This window comes from Balaenoptera borealis (genome assembly GCF_965194805.1).
Source record: "Balaenoptera borealis genome assembly, chromosome: 1".
Lineage (NCBI taxonomy): Eukaryota > Metazoa > Chordata > Mammalia > Artiodactyla > Balaenopteridae > Balaenoptera > Balaenoptera borealis.
In genome coordinates, this window is record NC_138860.1 from 129,838,245 (window position 1) to 129,851,943 (window position 13,699).

Consider the following 13,699-nt stretch of genomic DNA (forward strand, 5'->3'; position numbering starts at 1 on the left):
TTTTTTTTACTTAAAAAATTTTTTTTCTTAATAAATGTTTTCTTAATAATTTTTTCCTTATTTTCTATTTTTAAAAATTAAAAAAATGTTTTCTTAATAAGTTTTTTCATATTTTTTATTTTAAAAAATTAAAAATTTTTTTTCTTAATAATTTTTTTCTTATTTTTTATTATAAAAATTAATAAATTTATTTTAAAAAATTAAAAAATGTTTTTTTCTTCATAAATTTTTTCTTAATAATTTTTTTCTTACTTTTTATTATAATAGCTTTATTTTATTTTATTTTATTTTATCCTCTTTCTTTTTTCTTTCTATTTTTTCTCCCTTTTATTCTGAGCCGTGTGGATGAAAGGCTCTTGGTGCTCCAGCCAGGCATCAGGGCTGTGCCTCTGAGGTGGGAGAGCCAACTTCAGGACACTAGTCCACAAGAGACCTCCCAGCTCCACGTAATACCAAACGGCGAAAATCTCTCAGAGATCTCCATCTCAACATCAAGACTCAGCTTCACTCAACGACCAGCAAGCTACAGTGCTGGACACCCTATGCCAAACAACTAGCAAGACAGGAACACAGCCCCATCCATTAGCAGAGAGGCTGCCTAAAATCATAATAGGGCCACAGACACCCCAAAACACACCACCAGACGTGGACGTGCCCACCAAAAAGACAAGATCCAGCCTCATCCACCAGAACACAGGCACTAGTCCCCTGCACCAGGAAGCCTACACAACCCACTGAACCAACCTTAGCCACTGGGGACAGATACCAAAAACAACGGGAACTACGAACCTGCAGCCTGTGAAAAGGAGACCCCAAACACAGTAAGATAAGCAAAATGAGAAGACAGAAAAACACACAGCAGATGAAGGAGCAGGGTCAAAACACACCAGACTTAACAAATGAAGAGGAAATAGGCAGTCTACTTGAAAAAGAATTCAGAATAATGATAATAAAGATGATCCAAAATCTTGGAAATAGAATAGACAAAATGCAAGAAACATTTAACAAGGACATAGAAAAACTAGAGAGGAACCAAGCAATGATGAAAAACACAATAAATGAAATTAAAATTACTCTAGACGGAATCAATAGCAGAAAAACTGAGGCAGAAGAACGGATAAGTGACCTGGAAGATAAAATAGTGGAAATAACTACTGCAGAGCAGAATAAAGAAAAAAGAATGAAAAGAACTGAGGACAGTCTCAGAGACCTCTGGGACAACATTAAACGCACCAACATTCGAAGTATAGGGGTCCCAGAAGAAGAAGAGAAAAAGAAAGGGACTGAGAAAATATTTGAAGAGATTATAGTTGAAAACTTCCCTAATATGGGAAAGGAAATAGTTAATCAAGTCCTGAAAGCACAGAGAGTCCCATACTGGATAAATCCAAGGAGAAACATGCCAAGACACATATTAATCAAACTGTCAAAAATTAAATATAAAGAAAACATATTAAAAGCAGCAAGGGAAAAACAAAAAATAACACACAAAGGAATCCCCATAAGGTTAACAGCTGATCTTTCAGCAGAAACTCTGCAAGCCAGAAGGGAGTGGCAGGATATGCTTAAAGTGATGAAGGAGAAAAACCTACAACCAAGGTTACTCTACCCAGCAAGGATCTCATTCAGATTTGATGGAGAAATTAAAACCTTTACAGACAAGCAAAAGCTGAGAGAGTTCAGCACCACCAAACCAGCTTTACAACAAATGCTAAAGGAACTTCTCTAGGCAAGAAACACAAGAGAAGGAAAACACCTACAATAACAATCCCAAAGTATTTAAGAAAATGGGAATAGGAACATACATATCGATAATTACCTTAAATGTAAATGGATTAAATGCGCCCACCAAAAGACACAGACTGGCTGAATGGATACAGAAACAATACCCATATATATGCTGTCTACAAGAGACCCACTTCAGACCTAGAGACACATACAGACTGAAAGTGAGGGGATGGAAAAAGATATTCCATGCAAATGGAAATCAAAAAAAAGCTGGAGTAGCAATTCTCATATCAGACAAAATAGACTTTAAAATAAAGACTATTAAAAGAGACAAAGAAGGACACTATATAATGATCAAGGGATCAATCCAAGAGGAAGGTATAACAATTGTAAATATTTATGCACCCAACATAGGAGCACCTCAATACATAAGGCAAATACTAACAGCCATAAAAGGGGAAATCAACAGTAACACAATCATAGTAGGGGACTTTAACATCCCACTTGCACCAATGGACAGATCATCCAAAATGAAAATAAATAAGGAAACACAAGCTTTAAATGATACATTAAACAAGATGGACTTAATTGATATTTATAGGACATTCCACCCAAAAACAACAGAATACACATTTTTCTCAAGTGCTCATGGAACATTCTCCAGGATAGATCATATCTTGGGTCACAAATCAAGCCTTGGTACATTTAAGAAAATTGAAATCGTATCAAGTATCTTTTCCGACCACAACGCTATGAGACTAGATATCAATTACAGGAAAAGATCTGTAAAAAATACAAACACATGGAGGCTACACAATACACTACTTAATAACGAAGTGATCACTGAAGAAATCAAAGGGGAAATCAAAAAATACCTAGAAACAAATGACAATGGAGACACAAAGACCCAAAACCTATGGGATGCAGCAAAAGCAGTTCTAAGAGGGAAGTTTATAGCAATACAAGCCTACCTCAAGAAACAGGAAACATCTCGAATAAACAACCTAACCGTGCACCTAAAGCAGTTAGAGAAAGAAGAACAAAAAAACCACAAAGCTAGCAGAAGGAAAGAAATCATAAAGATCAGATCAGAAATAAATGAAAAACAAATGAAGGAAACAATAGCCAAAATCAACAAAACTAAAAGCTGGTTCTTTGAGAAGATAAACGAAATTGATAAACCATTAGCCAGACTCATCAAGAGGAAAAGGGAGAAGACTCAAATCAATAGAATTAGAAATGAAAAAGGAGAAGTAACCACTGACACTGCAGAAATACAAAGGATCATGAGAGATTACTACAAGCAACTCTATGCCAATAAAATGGACAACCTGGAAGAAATGGACAGATTCTTAGAAATGCACAACCTGCCGAGACTAAACCAGGAAGAAATAGAAAATATGAACAGACCAATCACAAGTACTGAAATTGAAACTGTGATTAAAAATCTTCCAACAGGAGAGGATTAACCAAGATGGCGGAGTAGAAGGACGTGCTCTCACTCCCTCTTGCGAGAGCACCAGAATCACAACTGGCTGCTGGAGAATCATTGACAGGAAGACCCTGGACTTCACCAAGGAGGATACCCCATGTCCAAGGACAGAGGAGAAGCCACAGTGAGATGGTAGGAGGGGTGAAATCAGAGTAAAAGCAAATCCCATAACTGCCTGGTGGGTGACTCACAGACTGGCGAACACTTACACCCCAGAAGTCCACCCACTGGAGTGAAGGTTCTGAGCCCCACGTCAGGCTTCCCAACCTGGGGGTCCGGCAACGGGAGGAGGAATTCCTAGAGAATCAGACTTTGAAGCCTAGTGGGAATTGATTGCAGGACTTCTACAGGACTGGGGGAAACAGAGACCCCACTCTTGGAGGGCACACACAAAGTAGTGTGTGCATCGGGACCCAGGGGAAGGAGCAGTGACCCTGAGGGAGACTGAACCAGACCTACCTGCTGGTGTTGGGGGGTCTCCTGCAGAGGCGGGGGGTGGCTCTGTTTCACCGTGGGGACAGGACACTGGCAGCGGAGGTTCTGGGAAGTGCTCCTTGGCGTGCGCCCTCCCAGAGTCTGCCATTAACCCCACCAAAGAGCCCAGGTAGGCTCCAGTGTTGGGATGCCTCAGGAAAAACAACCAACAGGGAGGGAACCCAGCCCCACCCATCAACAGTCAAGTGGATTAAAGTTTTACTGAGCTCTGACCGCCACAGCAACAGTCAGCTCTACCCACCACCAGAGCCTCCCATCAAGCCTCTTAGATAGCCTCAACCACCAGAGGGCAGACAGCAGAAGCAAGAAAAACTACAATCCTGCAGCCTGTGGACCAAAAACCACAGTTACAGAAAGACAGACAAGATGAAAAGGCAGAGGGCTATGTACCAGATGAAGGAACAAGAAAAAAACCCAGAAAAACAACTAAATGAAGTGGAGATAGGCAACCTTCCAGAAAAAGAATTCAGAATAATGATAGTGAAGATGATCCAGGACCTCGGAATAAGAATGGAGACAAAGATTGAGAAGATGCAAGAAATGATTAACAAAGACCTAGAAGAATTAAAGAACAAACAAACAGAGATGACCAATACAATAACTGAAATGAAAACTACACTAGAAGGAATCAATAGCAGAATAACTGAGGCAGAAGAACGGATAAGTGACCTGGAAGACAGAATGGTGGAATTCACTGCTGCGGAACAGAATAAAGAAAAAAGAATGAAAAGAAATGAAGACAGCCTAAGAGACCTCTGGGACAACATTAAATGCAACAACATTCGCATTATAGGGGTCCCAGAAGGAGAAGAGAGAGAGAAAGGACCAGAGAAAATATTTGAAGAAATTATAGTCGAAAACTTCCCTAACATGGGAAAGGAAATAGCCACCCAAGTCCAGGAAGCGCAGAGAGTCCCATACAGGATAAACCCAAGGAGAAACACGCCGAGACACATAGTAATCAAAGTGGCAAAAATTAAAGACAAAGAAAAATTATTGAAAGCAGCAAGGGAAAAACGACAAATAACATACAAGGGAACTCCCATAAGGTTAACAGCTGATTTCTCAGCAGAAACTCTACAAGCCAGAAGGGAGTGGCATGATATACTTAAAGTGATGAAAGGGAAGAACCTACAACCAAGATTACTCTACCCGGCAAGGATCTCATTTAGATTTGATGGAGAAATCAAAAGCTTTACAGACAAGCAAAAGCTAAGAGAATTCAGCACCACCAAACCAGCTCTACAACAAATGCTAAAGGAACTTCTCTAAGTGGGAAACACAAGAGAAGAAAAGGACCTACAAAAACAAACCCAAAACAATTAAGAAAATGGTCATAGGAACATACATATCGATAATTACCTTAAACGTGAATGGATTAAATGCCCCAACCAAAAGACATAGACTGGCTGAATGGATACAAAAACAAGACCCATATATATGCTGTCTACAAGAGACCCACTTTAGACTTAGGGACACATACAGACTGAAAGTGAGGGGATGGAAAAAGATATTCCATGCAAATGGAAATCAAAAGAAAGCTGGAGTAGCTATACTCATATCAGATAAAATAGACTTTAAAATAAAGAATGTTACAAGAGACAAGGAAGGTCACTACATAATGATCAAGGGATCAATCCAAGAAGAAGATATAACAATTATAAGTATATATGCACCCAACATAGGAGCACCTCAATACATAAGGCAACTGCTAACAGCTATAAAAGAGGAAATCGACAGTAACACAATAATAGTGGGGGACTTTAACACCTCACTTACACCAATGGACAGATCATCCAAAATGAAAATAAATAAGGAAACAGAAGCTTTAAATGACACAATAGACCAGTTAGATTTAATTGATATATATAGGACATTCCATCCAAAAACAGCAGATTACACGTTCTTCTCAAGTGCGCACGGAACATTCTCCAGGATAGATCACATCTTGGGTCACAAATCAAGCCTCAGTAAATTTAAGAAAATTGAAATCATATCAAGCATCTTTTCTGACCACAACGCTATGAGATTAGAAATGAATTACAGGGAAAAAAACGTAAAAAAGACAACACATGGAGGCTAAACAATACGTTACTAAATAAACAAGAGATCACTGAAGAAATCAAAGAGGAAATCAAAAAATACCTAGAGGCAAATGACAATGAAAACACGACGACCCAAAACCTATGGGATGCAGCAAAAGCAGTTCTAAGAGGGAAGTTTATAGCTATACAAGCCTATCTCAAGAAACAAGAAAAATCTCAAGTAAACAATGTAACCTTACACCTAAAGAAACTAGAGAAAGAAGAACAAACAAAACCCAAAGTTAGCAGAAGGAAAGAAATCATAAAGATCAGAGCAGAAATAAATGAAATAGAAACAAAGAAAACAATTGCAAAGGTCAATAAAACTAAAAGTTGGTTCTTTGAGAAGATAAACAAAATTGATAAGCCATTAGCCAGACTCATCAAGAAAAAGAGGGAGAGGACTCAAATCAATAAAATCAGAAATGAAAAAGGAGAAGTTACAACAGACACCGCAGAAATACAAAGCATCCTAAGAGACTACTACAAGCAACTTTATGCCAATAAAATGGACAACCTGGAAGAAATGGACAAATTTTTAGAAAGGTATAAACTTCCAAGACTGAACCAGGAAGAAACAGAAAATATGAACAGAGCAATCACAAGTAATGAAATTGAGACTGTGATTAAAAATCTTCCAACAAACAAAAGTCCAGGACCAGATGGCTTCACAGGTGAATTCTATCAAACATTTAGAGAAGAGCTAACACCTATCCTTCTCAAACTCTTCCAAAAAATTGCAGAGGAAGGAACACTCCCAAACTCATTCTATGAGGCCACCATCACCCTGATACCAAAACCAGACAAAGATACTACAAAAAAAGAAAATTACAGACCAATATCACTGATGAATATAGATGCAAAAATCCTCAACAAAATACTAGCAAACAGAATCCAACAACACATTAAAAGGATCATACACCATGATCAAGTGGGATTTATCCCAGGGATGCAAGGATTCTTCAATATACACAAATCAATCAATGTGATACACCATATTAACAAATTGAAGAATAAAAACCATATGATCATCTCAATAGATGCAGAAAAAGCTTTTGACAAAATTCAACACCCATCTATGATAAAAACTCTCCGGAAAGTGGGCATAGAGGGAACCTACCTCAACATAATAAAGGCCATATATGACAAACCCACAGCAAACATCATTCTTAATGGTGAAAAACTGAAAGCATTTCCTCTAAGATCAGGAACGAGATAAGGATGTCCACTCTCACCACTATTACTCAACATAGTTCTGGAATTCCTAGCCACGGCAATCAGAGAAGAAAAAGAAATAAAAGGAATACAAATTGGAAAAGAAGAAGTAAAACTGTCACTGTTTGCGGATGACATGATACTATACATAGAGAATCCTAAAACTGCCACCAGAAAACTGCTACAGCTAATTAATGAATATGGTAAAGTTGCAGGATACAAAATTAATGCACAGAAATCTCTTGCATTCCTATACACTAATGATGAAAAATCTGAAAGAGAAATTATGGAAACACTCCCATTTACCATTGCAACAAAAAGAATAAAATACCTAGGAATAAACCAATCTAGGGAGACAAAAGACCTGTATGCAGAAAACTATAAGACACTGATGAAAGAAATTAAAGATGATACCAACAGATGGAGAGATATACCATGTTCCTGGATTGGAAGAATCAACATTGTGAAAATGAGTATACTACCCAAAGCAATATACAGATTCAATGCAATCCCTATCAAATTACCAATGGCATTTTTTACAGAACTAGAACAAATCATCTTAAAATTTGTATGGAGACACAAAAGACCCCGAATAGCCAAAGCAGTCTTGAGGGAAAAAAACGGAGCTGGAGGAATCAGACTCCCTGACTTCAGACTATACTACAAAGCTACAGTAATCAAGACAATATGGTACTGGCACAAAAACAGAAACATAGATCAATGGAACAAGATAGAAAGCCCAGAGATTAACCCACGCACCTATGGTCAACTAATCTATGACAAAGGAGGCAAAGATATACAGTGGAGAAAAGATAGTCTCTTCAATAAGTGGTGCTGGGAAAACTGGACAGTTACATGTAAAAGGATGAAATTAGAATACTCCCTAACACCATACACAAAAATAAACTCAAAATGGATTAGAGACCTAAATATAAGACTGGACACTATAAAACTCTTAGAGGAAAACATAGGAAGAACACTCTTTGACATAAATCACAGCAAGATCTTTTTTGATCCACCTCCTAGAGTAATGGAAATAAAAACAAAAATAAACAAATGGGACCTAATGAAACTTCAAAGCTTTTGCACAGCAAAGGAAACCATAAACAAGACGAAAAGACAACCCTCAGAATGGGAGAAAATATTTGCAAACGAATCAACGGACAAAGGATTAATCTCCAAAATATATAAACAGCTCATTCAGCTCAATATTAAAGAAACAAACACCCCAATCCAAAAATGGGCAGAAGACCTAAATAGACATTTCTCCAAAGAAGACATACAGACGGCCACGAAGCACATGAAAAGATGCTCAACATCACTAATTATTAGAGAAATGCAAATCAAAGCTACAATGAGGTATCACCTCACTCCTGTTAGAATGGGCATCATCAGAAAATCTACAAACAACAAATGCTGGAGAGGGTGTGGAGAAAAGGGAACCCTCTTGCACTGTTGGTGGGAATGTAAATTGATACAGCCACTATGGAGAACAATATGGAGGTTCCTTAAAAAACTAAAAATAGAATTACCATATGACCCAGCAATCCCACTACTGGGCATATACCCAGAGAAAACCGTAATGCAAAAAGACACATGCACCCGAATGTTCATTGCAGCACTATTTACAATAGCCAGGTCATGGAAGCAACCTAAATGCCCATCAACAGACGAGTGGATAAAGAAGATGTGGTACATATATACAATGGAATATTACTCAGCCATAAAAAGGAACGAAATTGAGTCATTTGTTGAGAAGTGGATGGATCTAGAGACTGTCATACAGAGTGAAGTAAGTCAGAAAGAGAAAAACAAATATCGTATATTAACGCATGTATGTGGAACCTAGAAAAATGGTACAGATGAGCCGGTTTGCAGGGCAGAAGTTGAGACACAGATGTAGAGAATGGACATATGGACACCAAGGGGGGAAAACTGCGGTGGGGTGGGGATGGTGGTGTGCTGAATTGGGCGATTGGGATTGACATGTATACACTGATGTGTATAAAATTGATGCCTAATAAGAACCTGCAGTATAAAAAAACAAACAAACAAAACAACTAATACTAAACTTTCATTGGGTTATTTGTATGGAAATATGTCGATATAAATGTTTCAGACATTACATGAAATTTCTAAAAGTCTTGTATTTGTATTTGTATGGAAATATGTATGCAAATATGTTAATATAAATGTTTCAGACATTACATGAAATTTCTAAAAATCTTATATGTTCTGGTATAATGTTATAAGTAATAATCCTAGTTATTACTTTAAAATGTATATCTCAGAAATAACTAATTTTCTTGTCAACTGCATTATTATGAACTTTCATCAAATCTTTAACTGTGGTCATTTTTAAGTCTTTTGTCATTTACAGACAGTTCTGGGTGTACTCTGATGCTTTTGCAAATATGTTCCTATAAAAGGGTTTCATCTTCAAGAAATTCATGGAAAAGACTCTGACAAGTACAGGTTTCTGGTAACTGACTGTACTGCTGAACTGAATGAATAAGCATTTTCAGAACTCTAATGAAAAACTGATGAACTCAAAAAAGTGCTAACAAAAGATCAAGATGAAAAAAAAATTTAATTACATGGGACTGAGTGAACTGATGAGGATGAATATAATTTTTGTGACTTTGTCTGAATTAAAAAAAAAAAAATCCCACAAGGACTCAGAGGCAAAGAATATACAAATCAATTTTCACTGCAAAGTAAAGGAGCTGTTACAGTGGAGGATTACTGGACTGAATGTCAATATTATGACATAGTATGAGTGTGTTTCAGGTTTGGTAATTGCAATCATTGTTGCTTTTGTTGTGGTCATCCATGTACAATGCTTGGTGTCAGTCTATTTATCTCTTGTAAAAATAAAATACAGTGTGTGTGTGTGAAAAAAAAAAAAAAAGATAAACAATAAGATTGTCTCAAAAAAAAAAAAAAAATCTTCCAACAAACAAAAGCCCAGGACCAGATGGCTTCACAGGCGAATTCTATCAAATACTTAGAGAAGAGCTAACACCTATCATTCTCAAACTCTTCCAAAATATTGCAGAGGGAGGAACACTCTCCAACTCATTCTACGAGGCCACCATCACCCTGATACCAAAACCAGACAAAGATGTCACAAAGAAAGAAAACTACAGGCCAATATCACTGATGAACATAGATGCAAAACTCCTCAACAAAATACTAGCAAACAAATGGACTTGAGGATATGGGGAGGGGGAGGGGTGAGATGTGACAGGGTGAGAGAGTGTCATGGACATATATACACTACCAAATGTAAAATAGATAGTTAGTGGGAAGCAGCCACATAGCACAGGGAGATCAGCTCGGTGCTTTGTGACCACCTAGAGGGGTGGGATGGGAAGGGTGGGAGGGAGGGAGATGCAAGAGGGAAGAGATATGGGAACATATATATATGTATAACTGATTCACTTTGTTATAAAGCAGAAACTAACACACCATTGTAAAGCAATTATACTTCAATAAAGATGTTTAAAAAAAAATACTAGCAAACAGAATCCAACAGCACATTAAAAGGATCATACACCATGATCAAGTGGGGTTTATTCCAGGAATGCAAGGATTCTTCAATATACGCAAATCAATCAACGTGATACACCATATTAACAAATTGAAGGAGAAAAACCGTATGATCATCTCAATAGATGCAGAGAAAGCTTTCGACAAAATTCAACACCCATTTATGATAAAAGCCCTGCAGAAAGTAGGCATAGAGGGAACTTTCCTCAACATAATAAAGGCCATGTATGACAAACCCACAGCCAACATTGTCCTCAATGGTGAAAAACTGAAACCATTTCCACTAAGATCAGGAACAAGACAAGGTGGCCCACTCTCACCACTATTATTCAACATAGTTTTGGAAGTGTTAGCCACAGCAATCAGAGAAGAAAAAGAAAAAAAAGAAATCCAAATCGGAAAAGAAGAAGTAAAGCTGTCACTGTTTGCAGATGACATGATACTATACACAGAGAATCCTAAAGATGCTACCAGAAAACTACTAGAGTTAATCAATGAATTTGGTAAAGTAGCAGGATACAAAATTAATGCACAGAAATCTCTTGCATTCCTATACACTAATGATGAAAAATCTGAAAGTGAAATTAAGAAAACACTCCCGATTACCATTGCAACAAAAAGAATAAAATATCTAGGAATAAACCTACCTAAGGAGACAAAAGACCTGTATGCAGAAAATTATAAGACACTGATGAAAGAAATTAAAGATGATACAAATAGATGGAGAGATATACCATGTTCTTGGATTGGAAGAATCAACATTGTGAAAATGACTCTACTACCCAAAGCAATCTACAGATTCAATGCAATCCCTATCAAACTACCACTGGCATTTTTCACAGAACTAGAACAAAAAATTTCACAATTTGTATGGAAACACAAAAGACCTCGAATAGCCAAAGCAATCTTATGAACGCAAAATGGAGCTGGAGGAATCAGGCTCCCTGACTTCAGACTATATTACAAAGCTACAGTAATCAAGACAGTTTGGTACTGGCACAAAAACAGAAACATAGATCAATGGAACAGGATAGAAAGCCCAGAGATAAACCCACGCACATATGGTCACCTTATCTTTGATAAAGCAGGCAAGCATATACAGTGGAGAAAAGACAGCCTCTTCAATAAGTGGTGCTGGGAAAACTGGACAGGTACATGTAAAAGTATGAAATTAGAACACTCCCTGACACCATACACAAAAATAAACTCAAAATGGATTAAAGACCTAAGTGTAAGGCCAGACACTATCAAACTCTTAGAGGAAAACATAGGCAGAACACTCTATGACATACATCACAGCAAGATCCTTTTTGACCCAGTTCCTAGAGAAATGGAAATATAAGCACAAATAAACAAATGGGACCTAATGAAACTTAAAAGCTTTTGCACGGCAAAGGAAACCATAAACAAGACCAAAAGACAACCTTCAGAATGGGAGAAAATATTTGCAAATGAAGCAACTGACAAAGGATTAATCTCCAAGATTTACAAGCAGCTCATGCAGCTCAATGACAAAAAAACAAACAACCCAATCGAAAAATGGGCAGAAGACCTAAATAGACATTTCTCCAAAGAAGATATACAGATTGCCAACAGACACATGAAAGAATGCTCAACATCATTAATCATTAGAGAAATGCAAATCAAAACTACAATGAGATATCATCTCACACCGGTCAGAATGGCCATCATCAAAAAATCTAGAAAGAATAAATGCTGGAGGGGCTGTGGAGAAAAGGGAACACTCTTGCACTGTTGGTGGGAATGTAAATTGATACAGCCACTATGGAGAACAGTATGGAGGTTCCTTAAAAAACTACAAATAGAACTACCATACGACCCTGCAATCCCACTACTGGGCATATACCCTGAGAAAACCGTAATTCAAAAAGAGTCATGTACCAAAATGTTCATTGCAGCTCTATTTACAATAGCCAGGACATGGAAGCAACCTAAGTGTCCATCATCGGATGAATGGATAAAGAAGATGTGGCACATATATACAATGGAATATTACTCAGCCATAAAAAGAAATGAAATGGAGGTATTTGTAGTGAGGTGGATGGAGTTAGAGTCTGTCATACAGAGTGAAGTAAGTCAGAAAGAGAAAAACAAATACAGTATGCTAACACATATACATGGAATCTAAGGAAAAAGAAAAAAAGGTCATGAAGAACCTAGTGGCAAGACAGGAATAAAGACACAGACCTACTAGAGAATGGACTTGAGTATAGGGGGAGGGGGAGGGGTAAGATGTGACAGGGTGAGACAGTGGCATAGACATATATACACTACCAAATGTAAAATAGATAGCTAGTGGGAAGCAGCTGCATAGCACAGGGAGATCAGCTCAGTGCTTTGTGACCACCTAGAGGGGTGGGATAGGGAGGGGGGGAGGGAGGGAGACGCAAGAGGGAAGAGATATGGGAACATATGTATATGTATAACTGATTCGCTTTGTTATAAAGCAGAAACTAACACACCATTGTAAAGCAATTATACTCCAATAAAGATGTTTAAAAACAAAACAAAACATGACATAGTTTAGGAAAAGAAGTACCTAGTTGATCTATATAGACTACCTTTTGCTTAGCACAATTTCTAGTATTTCTATATCCACTGTAATTACCAGAATAATTGTTAGCAACTTTGTACAAATCAAAGAACAAAGACCCCAAACAAGGGTTTTTTTCAGCAGCAAGCCAAGGGTAAGGCACTGTGATCAGTCTGTTCCTGGTGCAGATCATAATGGGTGCATTGACTGTAGATACTTTAGCACAATAATGAAACTGACCAAAAGTCAGTCTTCTTTTTATTATCACCATGCACCATCAATTCAAATGATGTCATTGATAAAATATTCCCCCTCATTGGGGTTGACCACTCCCACGCCTCCCCCCACCCTGAGCCCACCAATTTTCTTGAGCATTCACATGCATCAGAAACTGGTGATGTTCTCACCACAGTCTTACCTGTGTGCCCATCCCTTCCTTGGTGGTTGATGCTTATGACATTCTGATCAAGAAGAAATTTAACCAGGTCAATGCTCTTGCCATAGGTACAAGCACTGCAAAAATATAACACAGGGAAAATAGAAGGCTGAATGTATGCACTTCAAATTAATATGTTGAAG

General features: G+C 37.6%; 1 protein-coding gene across 5 annotated transcripts in view; it reads right to left on the minus strand.

Annotated features, from left to right (window-relative positions):
• LOC309611110 (serine/threonine-protein kinase TNNI3K) overlaps positions 1-13,699 on the minus strand; it is a 321,731-nt gene that overhangs the window by 188,816 nt on the left and 119,216 nt on the right. For all 5 annotated transcript variants that reach the window (XM_082355024.1, XM_082355027.1, XM_082355026.1 and 2 more), the window contains one exon: positions 13,539-13,633. In XM_082355024.1, coding sequence (XP_082211150.1) covers positions 13,539-13,633 — 95 coding nt within the window. The remainder of the gene's footprint in view (positions 1-13,538; positions 13,634-13,699) is intronic.